This window comes from Danio rerio, chromosome 12 (assembly GCF_049306965.1).
Source record: "Danio rerio strain Tuebingen ecotype United States chromosome 12, GRCz12tu, whole genome shotgun sequence".
Taxonomy (NCBI): Eukaryota; Metazoa; Chordata; class Actinopteri; order Cypriniformes; family Danionidae; genus Danio; species Danio rerio.
Window position 1 is genome coordinate 3296403 of NC_133187.1, and position 15697 is coordinate 3312099.

Genomic DNA, 15697 nt, shown 5'->3' on the forward strand with positions numbered 1-15697 from the left:
ATTGCAGAAGACCTACTGGAACCCACATGGAGCCAAGATTCTCATAGAAATCAGTCAAGTTTGGTGAAGGAAAAAATCGTGGTTTGCGGTTTATTCAGTTTGGGGGTGTGCGAGAGATCTGCTCCTCATACTTCAGCCTCCACATCAAAGCTCCTGAATGCAAAGAAGGTCAAGATGCTCCAGGATTGGCCAGCCCAGTCACCAGATATGAACATTATTGAGCATGTCCGGGGTAAGATGAAGGAGGAGGCATTGCAGATGAATCTAAAGGATCTTGATGAGCTCTGGGATGCAGTCCTCCAAGCTCATGATGGAGTCAGACACAATATTCATTCTGTCTCCACTGCAGCAGGACTTTATATTCAATACTGGACATTATTTCTGTTCGCTGACAAGACTTTTGTCTAAGCAAAGTCAGACCTTACCATCATTCAAAATCAAGACATGATCATATTTTATTGTGGTAAAATAAGCATAATCTAGAGGCCTTTACCTTTCATATAAGCCACTTCTGACACCAAATGATCAACAAGAAGTCAAGTTATTATATGTGGTTTCTAAAACTTGGATAGCCGACAGAATTTTGTCAGGTAGTGTGAACTATTATGACGATAACTATATTTTTTCGATATATTGTGCAGCTCTAAATCAAACCGCAGCCTGCAGAGAACGAAAACTATATAGGAGTGCAAATATATTTATAGGAAATCTGTCCCGAAGTCCTTCACCCTCGCAGTGCAGGTTAGTTTTTTAAGACTAGTTTTCTAAGATGATCTGCCTACACGGATAAACGGAGAACGAGCGCGTGATCCTGATTCTATTCTTCAAGCCTTACTGCCTCGTTTTCCCCTTTTCTGACGTTACGCAGAGGAAACGTAAACATGGAGCTTTTCCTTCTTATCATTCCAGCACAATCTTTAGCTGTTTGCGTTCGGTTGCTTCTTGTTGTGAACCAGCGAAGGCCGTACATGTGCAGTGTCCACACTTTTAGGTTTACTTGTAAGAGATCGGTTTTGGAGACCAGACACTGCAGGAGTAAAGAAATAACAGCTTATATTTTCACTATGATGAGCTTGTTCTGCAAGTGAACTCGTTTTGGCGATTGTTTTAAAACTTCCGATTCATTTTTCTATAGGAGAAATGACTAGAAATTTTAATAAACTGCAGAAAATGGTCAAACTACCCGCTCTACAAACTAGTGTGTTCATGACTATACATGAAAAGTAGATTAATATAATACGTAAAGATCAGTTTGCAACATTAAGCAGCTTAATGAGCTGTTTTTAACGACTAAATATCAAAAGAAGTGAATGAGAGTGGAAATCTTGAGCCAAAAGGATTCCAATGGCTGCGCCGGCTCATACGTAAAGAGTTGAATCAATAATTCGGCTGTTGATTTAGTACATTAACAATTAGGGATTCAGTGAAACTAAAATTCTGGACCAGATCGGAAATTTCAGCATGCAGTTAGCTTGAAGGTGAAACCAAAAATGCTTTATTGCTTATTATTTTACTACAAATTAATAATATAAAGTAATTTTGTAGGATTTTTTTCAATAACTTAAATTGTTATTAAGAGCCAGTAAAATAGCCACATTTATTAAGAGTAAAATTGTATTAACAGTGAATGTGTCAGCGTTGCCATGACAACACAGAAGCGCAATTGCAAGCAGCAGGAACAAGTATACTACATAGAAAATCAGCGCTTTATTTGAGGAAGAATCTCTTTACTGTTTTAGAAAATACTGCAAAGATTTTTGAAAGTTGTGTAGAATAAAATGCTGTATACAATCAGACATATTATGTACACTGTAAAAAGAGATCAGTTGACTTAAAAAAAAGTGTATACCCCCCCCCCAAAAAAATATATATGTACAATTATTTTATGTTTAATTGCAAAAATTAAGTTGTCAACTTTACAATTTAAAGTTACAATGGGTTTACTCGTGTCTTTAGTCAACTTGCTGATTTTAAGAATACGCTAAGTACTTTTATAGAAAGTGATGCGTTACGTTACTTTGGAGTTACTTTTGCGTTACTTTTAATGAACAACAATAACGAAGTGTGCTCAAAAACCTGAGTTATATCCTAAAACACATGCTGTGCCCCATATGGTCTAAAACCTGACAGGTGGGCAAATCTAAGCTTGTTTTTAATAAAACAAATATAAATATGGATATAATAAACAATACTGCTAATAATAATAACATTATACAAAAGCAAATTGTTATGAATGAACTGAAAAAGCCTCCCGAGATGAAGAAGACATAAAAGCAGTGATTTTCATATTTATGTAGGCTAAAAAATAATGTTTTGTAATATTTTAATCCTTTATATTTATATCCTATATCTATTCTTATTAAATCCTATATATATATATATATCCTTAATATTTAAATTTTTTTATATGTAAAGATATTTGCCTATTGCTCTCTTGTGTGTATTAAGCAGTGTGTAAGCGAGGTGCAACTCTGCGCTGGAGTTTAGACCGGGTTAGTTTTAGTCTAATGAAAAATCTATTATGGTTTCTCAAAATAGCAACGCGCCATCGGTCCACCTCAGAACACCTTTTTAGACCAGAACACCTATGGGTGCACTTATGAGCGCTAATGCATTTGCTATTTAAACAGCGTAGCGCAACGCCTCAAAACCACTCTTGCGCCAAGCTGAAACTACCAAAAGACTATTGCGCCGCGCCCTACGCCACACTGCACAGGGTGTATGATAGGGCCCATACAGTTAAAAGCTGTAGTTGACTCAAAAATAAAAATTGTCTTGTCATCATTCACTCTCCCTTCACCTTGTTAAAAACCTATTTGACTTTCTTTCTTATGTTAAACGCAAAAGAAGATATTTTGAACAACGTTAGAAACCGGTAACCATTGACCTCCATAATAATTGTTTTTAATACTATGAAAAGTCAATGGTTACAGGTTTTCGACTTCAAAATATCTTCTTTAGTGTTCAACAACAACAAACAAAGCCACATGAGGGAGAGTAAACAGTGTAAATTTTCATTTTTAGGTGAACTACCCCTTTAAAAAGTCTATTTTGGATGTTTTCCTGCCAAAAAATATGAATAAATACATTATTGTATCATACAAGTAAACAGGTTTTTCCTGCAGTGTCTCGCCTTTAAACCAAAAGAAAAGTCAACAGTCTGTCTGTTCCAGTGCCAAACGTCTCAGATCTGGAATCAGTGTGTTTCTGCATGTGCGCTGCCGCCGCCGGACCTTTCAGTATTTACCGTCTTCGTCAGTATACGCCGACTAAATACCAGTTTTATTTTTTAATGAGCTTATTTTTCCACAGAGGCGCACAATGGTGTATATTTAGTCGCATGTCATCATTTCAAGTGGCTAATTTTAAACAGGCTTGTTGTTGCGGATTTGCATTAATCAATGACGTTTAACCTCAATGGTTTCTAATCGGTACTCTTTGAAAAACTCGCGATGATGACGTAAGCCAGAAAAAGTGAAACTCATTCACGAACGACGCCGATATTTTTATTTATATTTTCATAAAAACTCCACAGAGGTCAAATTAAAAACTATTGATGTTTACATGATTTCCAGCTAAACAAATTGCGAAGAGATCATCGCGTACATCTCTTTATTTACGTCACGTTTCCTTGTTTTAGTCTTTGAGAAATGCAGATTTAAAAAAAAAGCTGAAACACAAAGGTTTTATTAATTATTTCACACATTCATTTGTGCTGAAATGATGTGTTCAGAAGCAAACACACACACTCATAACGATGGCAGTGATGTTTGCTGTGCTTTCTCCATCTGAGATGCTCCTTCAAACCCAGACGTTATCTGCTGTTTATTTGTCAATGTTTGCCACGCGTGTAGTTTGATTTCCAGTGATTTCTTTATTGTTTTGCGCAGTTTTTTTATTTTAATTGTGTAGATCATCCAAACGTCAGCAATAAAAGGTTGTATTATTGATCCATCAGCTGCGGTGAACGCTTTATTTCCTGACAAACACTGGTGTTCGAGTTTATTCAGTTGTAGTTGACATACAGATGAACAACACTAGGTGGCAGTGTTCAGCTGAGAGAAAACTTACTGTCACAATACGATTACATAGTATTTTTATTAAGTTATTTGATTATTTTATTTGTAAATCAAAATGTTACCATTATGCAAAAAAAGAAAGCTTATATTATAATATATATATATATATATATATATATATATATATATATATATATATATATATATATATATATATATATATATATATATATATATATATATATATATATATCCAGTTTATATTGAAAATGGCTACTTTTATTTTGCATTAAATCATACCTGTCAACATTGGGATGTGAAAATAAGGGATATGCTCACTGTAATAAGGGATTTAAAAATTCCCAAATTATTAAATATGTTCATTTGGAGCGATTTCATAGTAAATAAACATTTAAATGTTCAGTGTTATGTTTTATTATTTACAAAAGAAAAAATAAATAGTATACATTAGCAGCAAATACATTAGCAAACAGTTCAGCTTATTAAAATTAATAGCTGTTATAATGAAATAGAATCAAATCTCATTAGCCGTTTCTACGTTGTATAACTCACACATCTGATTAAAGAGCAACAGATAAATCTCTTATTAATTTAGATTTTTTCGTTTGATTACATTAAATAACAGAGGTGTCACTTTAAAAAAAAATGCACACATCTAACACTATAATGAAAGCATTCGACTGCTTTCCTAACTGTTTATGCTCATTTAGGATGAAATTAGTTGTGTTTGAAAAAAAAAAAAAAAACTCACCAAGATCAATATCTTTATCTATTTAGATGTTGTTGTTGTTATTATTATTAGTTATGTGTATATCTGTTAAATGCACCCAAAGCCCAGACTTTTGCTCCGCTTCAAATAGCATGTACAGAATCTCTTAGGGAAACAGCGTCTATTTATCACTAAAGAGTGCGTCAGCTGACAGTCACGCACAGCTACATTACTGTATCGAGGATTGCACATGAAGGGGAGACGGCACCTGTAATGAAAAGCAAAGGGAATCCCGCAGTTTTTATATTTATTTCAAAGTGTTTTCATGCCTAAATAAAGCAAAAGCACAGAACAGACTCGCATTTTAAGAGTAAGGGGCGGCCCCTGGTGGTTCGGTGGTATTGGTTGTGTATATTTAATGTTTATTTGTCACCCTATTTCAAATACGGATGAAATACGGTGAAAATACCCTTCCAGGATGATAGAGGGGTAGAACTGTAAAATACGAGAGAATCCCGAGAAAAACAGCAGGGTGGACAGGTATGCATTAAATGTATTGACATGTGAAAGTTTATTTGTAGCCATATTTACTTATAAAAGAAGTTTAATTTTGAATAATTGTTATTAGATATTATTGATAAAATAAACTAATAATGAGGAATGCATTAAATTGGTCAAAAGTGACGGTACTTTATGATGTTACAAAAGTTTTCTATTTAAAATAGGAGATGGTGTTCTTTTGCACTGTAGAAAATATGGTTTCCACAATTTATGACAGATCCTTCATAGCGTAGACTCAACAAGATACTGGAAATATTCCTCAGAGATTTTGCTCCATATTGACATGATAGCATCGCGCAGTTGCTGCAGATTTGTCGGCTGCACATCCATGATGCCAATCTCCCGTTCCACCACATCCCAATGGTGCTCTATTGGATTGAGATCTGGTGACTGTGGAGGCCATTTGAGTACAGTGAACTCATTGTCATGTTCAAAAAACCAGTCTGAGATGATTCGTGCTTTATGACATGCTGCGTTATCCTGCTGGAAGTAGCCATCAGAAGATGGAGACACTGTGCTCATTAAAATGGAGCATTTGTATCATAAATTGTGAGCCAAAAATATGGAGAGTCATTAGTGACAAAAGATAACTTTTTAAAATGGACTTTTTATTGAATTTTGACACTTTTAAATTAATTATTGATCATTTGTATAATATTTAGTGAGGCAAAATTTTAAAAAATGATGCCATGTTATCTTATTTTGACAAATTAATTTTTGACCACTGGTCAAAATGAGCCAAAAATATGGCAAGTCAATAGTGACAAAAGTTCACTTTTTAAAATTGACTTTTTATTGAATTTTGACAATTTTAAATTAATTATTGATCATTTGTATCATAATTAGTCAGGCAAAATTAAGCAAAATTATGCCATGTTATCTTATTTTGACAAATTAATTTTGACCACTGGTCAAAATGAGCCAAAATTATGGCAAGTCAATCGTGACAAAAATTTTACTGTCTAGAATTGACTTTAAATTAAACTTTAACCATTTGCATCATTATTAGTGAGCCAAAATGAGCCAAAATTATGACAAGTTATCTCAGTTTGTCAATTTTAAATGACCTTTTGACTATGTGTATGATAAATTATGAGCCAAAATTATGGCAAGTCAATCGTGACAAAAGTTATACTATTTGGAATTAAATTTGATCTAATTATGACAAAGTTAAAATTAATCTTTGACCATTCATATCATCATTTCACAATCTTATTATTTAGTTTTTTGAACCATTTCACTTCAAAATAGAATGCATCATTAAAATGATCTTTACTCACAGCACATTCCTCTTTATAATTTGAGAAACGCAGATTAAAGCGGTTTCAGAAATTGAATTTAATGTGTGTATTTCTGCCATCTCAGTCTCCACTGTCGACGTGTTCAAACTGGCTTTCAAAACAACATGGCAATCATCTGAACCACAAATTACAACAAAGCTGAGAGACGTCGAATCTTTAGCTTTTATTGATTTTGCAAGACTGCAGTCTGTGAAGTTGGAGCTGATTACAGGCTTCTGTGGAGGAAGAGTGTTTGTTTGTCTGCTGATGTGGCCTGTTTATGTGCTTCACTAATGTGTGTTTGTGTAAAGAAGAGCAGAAATGTTTGGGTTTTTTGCTGATGTCAGGAGATCTTCTGTCTGACTCGGGGATTTAAAGCTGCCGGCAGCTTCTCCAAGTGTCTGCGCCGATAATTATCAACTTTACTAAACCAGCCTAGATGCTGGATTACGTAACCTGTGTGCTGTATTACAGCTTATGTAATGTAGCAAGTCATAATTACCAGACACAACATGATAAATATGAGATTTAAAAAGAAAAGGCATAATTGTGAGACAAAAAGTTGAATTTATGAGAGCATAAATGTGTCAAAATTTTGGCAAATCAATTGTGACAAAAAAACTTTAGAATTTACTTTTATCACATTTTGACAATTAAATTTTTTTGACCATTTGTATCAATTTGTGAGACAAAATGAAGCAAAATTATGCCAATTTATCATATTTTGACAATTTTAAATACATGTTTGACTATTGATATCATCGTTTGTATCATAATTTATGAGACAAAATTAACCAAAATTATGGCAAGTCAATCATGACAAAAGTTCAAGCGTTTTAGAATTGACTTTTTATCTTATTTTGACAATTTCTTACATTTTAAAATCATGGGTCAAAATTATGGCAAGTCAATCGTGACAAAAGTTCTACTTTACAATTTATTTTATCTAATTTTGACAATTTAAAATAAAATTTAACCATTTGTATCAATTAATTAGACACAATGAGCCACATTTATGGCAAGTTAGCTCATTTTGACAATTTGAAAAACATTTCCGACCATTGGTATGGCATGTCATTTGTGACAAAAGATGAACTTTTTATGTCATTTTGTCAAAATGTTACATATTAAAGCCATCGGTCAAAGTTATGGCAAATCAGTCTTGACAAAAGTTCTATGTTGTAGAAATTACTTTTTTGACAATTTTAAATTATTTTTTGACCATTTGTATTATAATTTGTGAGCCAAAATGAACCACAATCAATAGTGACAAAAGATGTACTTTTTAGAATTGACTTTTTATCTAATTTTGACAACTTTGAATTCTGTTTTGACCATTGGTATCATAATTTATGAGACAAACTGAACCAAATTTATGACAAGTTATCTTATTTTGACCATTTTAAATACATTTTTGACCATTTCAGTAGTCAATAGTGACAAAAGATTTACTTTTCAGAAATGACTTTTTATCTCATTTTGACCATTTAGATTTTTTTGACCATTTATATCAACATTTTTTAGACACGATGAGCCCAAATTATGACAAGTTCTCTCATTTTTGACCATTGGTGTGGCAAGTAAACATTTTGACAAAATGTTGCATAATAAAACCCTGTGTTAAATCTGTGGTAAGACAATCGTGACAAAAGTAAAAAAATTTTTAGAACTGACTTTATTATATTTTCATAATTTTGTACATTTTAAATTGTGGGTCAAAATTATGGCATGCCAATCGTGACAAATGTTCTACTTTCTAGAAATTGCTTTTAATTCTACTTTGACAATTTTAAATGAGTTTTTGAGCATTTGTTTCATAATAAGTGAAAAATAATAACCAAAATTAAGGCAAGTTAACTTATGTTGATAATGTTAAACAAATTGACCACTAATTTGTATCATAATTTGTGAGCCAAAATGAGCTTAAATTATGGCAAGTCAATCATAACAAAAGTTCTACTTTTTAGAGTTGATCTCATTTTGACCATTTACATTTTTTTTTACTATTTGTATTACAATTTGTGAGACAAAAACCAAAAACCAAACCAAAATTGTATCTGTTATCTTATTTTGACAGTTAAAAATTTGACCATGGGTACCATAAGTTGTGAGCCAAAATAAGTCAAAGTTATGGCAAGTCAATCATAACAAAAGTTTTGCTTTTTATAAATTACTTTTTTATTTCATTTTGAATTAATGTTTGACCATTTTTATCAAAATTTATGTGACAAATAACCAAATGATTTATTGCTGTCATCTTATTTTGACAATTTTAAATAATTTTTGACCACTGGTATCATAATTTGTATGATAATCTGTGAGCCAAAATTATGACAAGTTAATCGTGACAAGTTATAATTTACTTTTTATCTCATTTTGACCATTTTAAATAATTTTTTTATCATTTGTATCATAATTTGTGAGACAACATGAGATAAAATGATGGCAAGTCAAATGTGACAAAAGATGGACTTTTTATCTCATTTTGACAAAATGTTACAATTTTATGATGGCAAGTCAATTGTGATAAAAGTTGTACTTTTTACAATTTACTTGTTATCTCATTTTGACCATTTTAAATAATTTTTAAATAATTTTTGACCATTTGTATAATAATTTATGTGACAAAATGAACCCAAATTATGGCAAGTTATCTTCTTTTGACAGTTTTAAATACACTTTGTCTAGTCAATTGTAACAAAAAATATATATTTTTATCTAATTTAAAAATTTTTTTTTTTTTTTTTTTTTTTTTTTTTACAAAATGTTACCTAATAAACTGAGTTAAATTTATGGCAAGTCAATCGTGACAAAAGTTCTACTTTTAGAAATTACTTTTTATCTCATTTTGACAATTTTAAATAGATCTTTGACCATTTATATCAAAATTAGTAAAACAAAATTTACCAAACTATGGCAAGTTATTTCATTGTCACAATGTTAAATAAAGTTTTGATTATTGATATAATAATTGGTATCATAATTTGTGAGCCAAAATGAGCCCAAACTATGGCGTGGGTCAAAATCATGTCAATTCAATCATGACAAAAGTTCTACTTTTTAGAATTTACTTTCTATTTCATTTTGACTATTAAAAAAAAAAAAAAAAAAAAATATATATATATATATATATATATATATTTATTTATTTATTTTTTTTATTTATTTATTTTTTACAAAATGTTACCTAATAAAGTGGGTCAAAATCATGTCAATTCAATCATGACAAAAGATCTACTTTTTAGAATTTACTTTCTATTTCATTTTGACTATAAAAAAAAAAAAAAAAAAAAAAATATATATATATATATATATATATATATATATATATATATATTTATTTATTTTTTTATTTTATTTTTTTTTACAAAATGTTACCTAATAAAGTGGGTCAAAATCATGTCAATTCAATCATGACAAAAGTTCTACTTTTTAGAATTTACTTTCTATTTCATTTTGACTATAAAAAAAAAAATATATATATATATATATATATATATATTTTTTTTTTTTTATTTATTATTATTTTTTTTTTTTACAATTTTTATCATAATTTGTTAGACAGGATGAAAAAAAATTATGGCAGGTTGTCTCATTTTGAATTTTTGACCGTTTGTTTTTACCATTTCTTACCATAATTTGCAAGACAAAACGAGCCAAAATTATGGGAAGTCAGTCATGACAAAAGTTTAAATTTTTAGAATAAACTTTTTATCTTATTTTGACAAAATTTGACATTGAACTATTCCTTTAAGGGGGCTAATAATATTGACCTTAAAATAAAAAAAATTAAAAACTGCTTTTATTCCAGCCAAATTAAAATAAACATTTTCAGAAAAAAAAATATTTTAGGAAATACTACGAAAATGTCCTTGATCCATTAAACATCTCTTGGGAAATATTTAAAAAAAGTTTTACAATTTCACAGGATAACAGTATATTTCTCTCCATGGATTTGTTCAGGGGTATTGTGCACATGTATCCTCAGTTGTGTGTTTGTGTTTGTGAGTTTGTGTGTGTGTGTGTGTAATCCGCTCTGCTCCCGCTGTCACCTCTGCTGTCCTGCAGTAACTCTGTCTGCTTCCTCAAAGTCAGTAAAGACCACCTGAGCTTCTCCGTGTTTGTCCACACACGTGTCCACGGCGAGGAGTGTGTGTTTGAGCCGACGGTCCAGGGCCTGCAGGTGCTCCTCCGTCAGCACTGGACTCAGAGCGTCCCGTGACAGAGACTCCCTCATCACGTCACTCAGCAGGTACTCAGAGCTCGACAGCAGCTTCAGTCGGAACAGAGTCGAGCGCTTGATCCTGGACGAACACATTATTACTCCATCTGCAGATCTTTCAGAAGTGTAAACACGTGTAGAATAAGGATATTTTAGTATCTTATTAGAGGTTGCTTACATGCAGCATTGGGTCAGCGGTGCGAGAATGGACAGCTCATCATGGGAATGGCGTCCAAATCTGCAGAATATTTGATGAAGGAAAAAAAACAGGGGAAAATATGTCTGATGTTTTTGTCTCATCATTGTATCTCAGTCATGATTATGAATTTGACAGTTTTGACTTGGCATTAAGTTCAACTTTCATCTCATTTGGACAAAAGTTTATATTTTGAAATCATGGGTCAAAATTATGGCAAGTCAATCATGACAAAAATGTAAAAAAAAAGGGAAAATATGTCGTTTTTTTTTGTCTAATTATTGTAAGTTTGTCATAAATATGAATTTGACAGTTTTGACTTGCCAGAAAGTTTAACTTTCATCTCATTTGGACAAAAAATTACGTTTTAATATCATGGGTCAAAATTATGGCAAGTCAATTGTGACAAAAGTTCAACAAAAAAAAAGAAAAGGAAAATATTTCATGTTATGTTTTTGTCTAATTATTGTAACTGTCATAATTATGAATTTGACAGTTTTGACTTCCCATAAAGATCACCTTTCATGTAATTTGGACAAAAGTTTACGTTTTAAAATCATGGGTCAAAATTATGGTAAGCCAATCAAGACAAAAGTTGTTGTTTTTTTTAAAAGGTGAAAATATGTATTTTTTTGTCTAATTATTGTAACTTTGTCATTATTATGAATTTGACAGTTTTGACTTGGCATTAAGTTCAACTTTCATCTCATTTGGACAAAAATTTATGTTTTAAAATCCAAATTATGGCAAGCCAATTATGACAAAAGTTTTTAAAAAAGGAAGGAAAAATGTGTCATGTTATGTTTTTGTTAATCGTTGTAATTTTTAATGTCATATTTATGAATTTTGGACCGTTTTGACTTTTTACAACTTTAATTATGAATTTGACACTTTTGACTTGCCATAAATACAAATTACTTGTAGTTGTCACTTTTTTGTACATAATTTTGTCATTTTTTTCTTGTTTTCTTGTTTGTTTTTCTCTAATCATTGTAACTTTTTCACATCATTCACATCATATCATAATTATGAATTTTTGACAGTTTTGACTTGCCATAAAGAGGTCCAGATTTTTTACTTAAACAATTTTGACTTTTTGATGACTGTGATTATGGATCACAAGTTTTGGTCTTAAAGATTAATTTTAATTCTTGATTTTACTAAAATTCAGCTTATCATATCTGAATTTCATCTTATTTATGAACATAATTTGACTTTTTCTGGTATAACTGTGACATTATTCTGTGTAATTTTGTATAGTTTTGTATTTTATCACAAAAAATGACAACACATTTTGCATTTATCATTCTACAAAGCATAAAATACAAGGTCTAGGGACACTTTTTAGGGACACAAGGTCTAGGGAAACTTTAGTGCTCAGAAAAACAATAGAAAAGTAGTGCAATTTCGTTTATAAACCCACATGTACAGTAAAAGAAGTGTACAGTAGAGATGTGCACATACCCTCTGGCATTGTCTAGGTGGAGCAGGAAACCTTCATCTCCAAACTTTGTGAAAATTTCATAATGGTGCCTGTCCATGTTTCCTAAAACATGAAGAAAAATCACATGTTCTCTGGCTTTAAGATTCTCATTGATAGCAATGAAAATGAAACCACACTGAACTGAACTAAACCGATCTTCAACTCTGAAAACTGGACTGACACACTAGAACTTCTATATTAAGCTGCTTTGACACAATCTACATTGTAAAAGCGCTATAGTAATAAAGATGAATTGAATTGACCCTTTACTAAGCCACACTCGAAGACCGCCACCCACCAATCGTGGCTTAGCAACAACAGCTACGCGCAGAAGCTCAGTCAAGCTTTCGAGTGAGGGAAACAGGCCAAAGCATTGTGCATATGGATTGTACAAATCTGATACCCGGTATCCTAAAAGTTTGGACAGTGTGGTGGAATTTTTTTTCCCTTTCCAAAACCAAAAACCCAGGAGGAGAAATGCCACCGTGGATCAAGCTGTGTGAGGGGAGCTAAAGGAGCGGAGCTAAGTTGCTATTATTTTTGATATTCTGTGATATCACATTCAGTGATAGACGGCGATAACTCACACACCTCTGACCCTAAACACATCTAAACTGTATTTCCTACAAAAATATAAAGCAGGTTGTTTCCCTGCTGTCTTTTTCTCTTTTTTCACTCGATATTATGAGCACTGCTCTGTTTACTAAGCCTTCGCCATAGTAGTCATACTAATAGCAGTCATATTTCCATCTGTTTCAAGCTACAAATATTTGAAATTACATATCAGCAGAACAAAACAGAGATGTGATCACAAACTGAGCACTTGTGATCAATATACTTCACCCGCAGCTGTTTTTCAGTCATTTATATCCTTCATGTCCATGTCAGAGCTACTGTACATATCACTGATGTTTTCGGCAGTCTTTTGGAGATTTAGTCATTGGTGACGATGTTATAGCAGGTTAAGGCTTCTACACACCGGGATGCTTTTTGTTTGCGTTTATCGTCAGCGTTTTACGAGACGTTTTTCAGTGTTCAAACCCAAGCGCTTTTCACTGGCGTCAAGCAGACGAGTATGCTAAATCACTCTTTTGACGTTAAATGGCGCTGCACAACTATAAGCTTCTGACATCCACTTATAACACAGAAGAAGAGGAGAGGAAGTTCACAGTCACACGCATGTTGTTAAATTTACTGGTGACTCGAACAAGCATGGATGAAGAAATTATTATTGTTTACCCGTGCAATAAGCAGCTCCACGTTCATATCGGCTTTGGGCATCTTCTTCAGTGTGCGCTCGCATTGACAGTTTTGTGCTTGAGCGCCTCCAAGTGCTGTTTACTGTAACTTCAGCAGCTCCGTGCACGTGAACAAAGGTGGCGATCTGATTGGTGGAGAAGGTTTTGACGTCACGTGTCAAAACAAAAAAACGAGCATGAGGCGTTTTTTAAAAAATGACGCTTTTGCGCCTGGCGTTTTGCGCGTTGGTGTGCACGATCACATTGACGCCCTTTATTTAGTTACGAGGCGTTAAACGTAGACGGAAAACGCGAGCAAAAAACGTCTCGGTGTGCACGGGCCTTTAGTGTCTGCTTTTATATTTGGTGTCTGATTAATATTTGCTGGTAGGGAAAATCTGTCTGTTCACTTCTGCTATTTATACTTTGATTTGCATTTCAATTTATTTATTTATTCCACTCAACTGCAAATCAGAATAGAAACTGTATAAAGAGCACACAGACATGCTGACAGTTATAGCTACTGTACATTATAGGTCAATGATGCTAATATTCGGCACAAATCCATCAATTTCCCCTTTCTGGCTGCTCTTTCTATGAATGAATTATGTAGAAGCAGTGTTCATGCGTGTTTCCTCATCCGTTAGTAACGCTACATTTAATTGCACAACAATAGTTTATCAGGCTTTTTGGCTAAAAAAAGAGAAATCACAGTTCAATTAGTTATTATTAGGTTATATTTAAATTTCACCTCTCCTGCTAAGTATGAACTGAGCTGTTGAAGGTTCAGCGTATGAGGTGGCTAGGCTAAGCTAGCTTCAATTTTGATAAAAATTTTTCTAATCAATTCAAGTCAGCTTTATTTGTATAGCGCTTTTAGATTGTAGATTGTGTCAAAGCAGCTTCACATAAATGGTCATAGCAACTGGATCAGGGTAGTTCAGTTTTTAGTGTTTAAGTTCAGTTCAGTTTAGCTCAGTTCGGTGTGGTTTAAGGTCATTACTGAGAGTCCAAACACTGAAGAGCAAATTCATCAATGCGTAGCTTTACAGATCCTGAACCATGCAAGCCAGTGGCGACAGCGGAGAGGGAAAAAAAACTTCACCGATAGGAGAGTGAAGAAAAAAAACCTTGAGAGAACCAGACTAATTTAATTTCTCGGCTGGCCAAAAGTCTTGAGCAGAGCTGCTCGTTGGCTATTATGTTGTGAATATACCCCTGTCATGCATACTGCAGTCTTTTTTTGTCTGGCTTTCTCGGATATCTCACCTGTTCGCCAAAAATGACTAATTATATCCCTGGCAATGTCTGACACCGGTGCATACATACTGTAATAGACGTGCAACGCACGAAAGCTTGACAGGCGTAGCAACAGTAACTAAGGAGGGCGGGGCTTAGCGAAGGGTCAATTGAATCTGCTAAATGACTAAATGTCAAGTGAATGTTTAGTCTACATGCCTGTGAGGAAGTCAAAAACTGCCATGTCGATCATATTGAGCAGTCTGTTTCCAGAGTTGTAGGGATAATGCTTCCTGACCGTGTCGCAGTATGAAGGATTGACCTCCCACCTGAGCAGAAAAAAAAGACAGAAACATTAATGCTTTCAAGCTGTTGGACTCGTCTGAACATTACTGAACTTTACACCCTTTGCTGAGTGTGACGCACATGGATCTCTCAAAAATCCTAATAAGGAGGTTGGACACTGGATAAAACAGCTAACGCGGATTGTGCTGGAACATGGCTTTATTTTCTTTGCAAATCAAGTTAAACTCAGTCTAAATCAACCCTTTCTGCTTGTGTAAGACACATTCCTGTCCTTATTAAACACGATCCGTCAGTTCAAGATGAGAGTAGAAGCGTTCTGTGATGAATTGTGTGTCGTCCGTATCTGCAGCATATCATCAGACAAAAGTGAATAAATAAATAAATAAATAAAAATAATAATTGACATTTTTTATCATTGTAACT

At 33.0% G+C, this 15697-nt stretch overlaps 2 protein-coding genes across 3 annotated transcripts in view; one reads left to right on the forward strand and one right to left on the reverse strand.

Moving 5' to 3' along the window:
- The window catches only part of frmpd2 (FERM and PDZ domain containing 2), a 423788-nt gene that overhangs the window by 368887 nt on the left and 39204 nt on the right, over positions 1–15697 (forward strand). The window lies entirely within an intron of this gene.
- The window catches only part of fam20a (FAM20A golgi associated secretory pathway pseudokinase), a 30261-nt gene continuing 21325 nt past the window's right edge, over positions 6762–15697 (reverse strand). The window contains exons 8-12 of one of the 2 annotated variants that reach the window (XM_005155987.6): positions 15188–15297; positions 12473–12554; positions 10991–11050; positions 10130–10894; positions 6762–7915 (exon numbers count right to left, since the gene is read on the reverse strand). In XM_005155987.6, coding sequence (XP_005156044.2) covers positions 10639–10894; positions 10991–11050; positions 12473–12554; positions 15188–15297 — 508 coding nt within the window. In that variant the 3' untranslated portion in view covers positions 6762–7915; positions 10130–10638. 2 annotated transcript variants of the gene reach the window in all.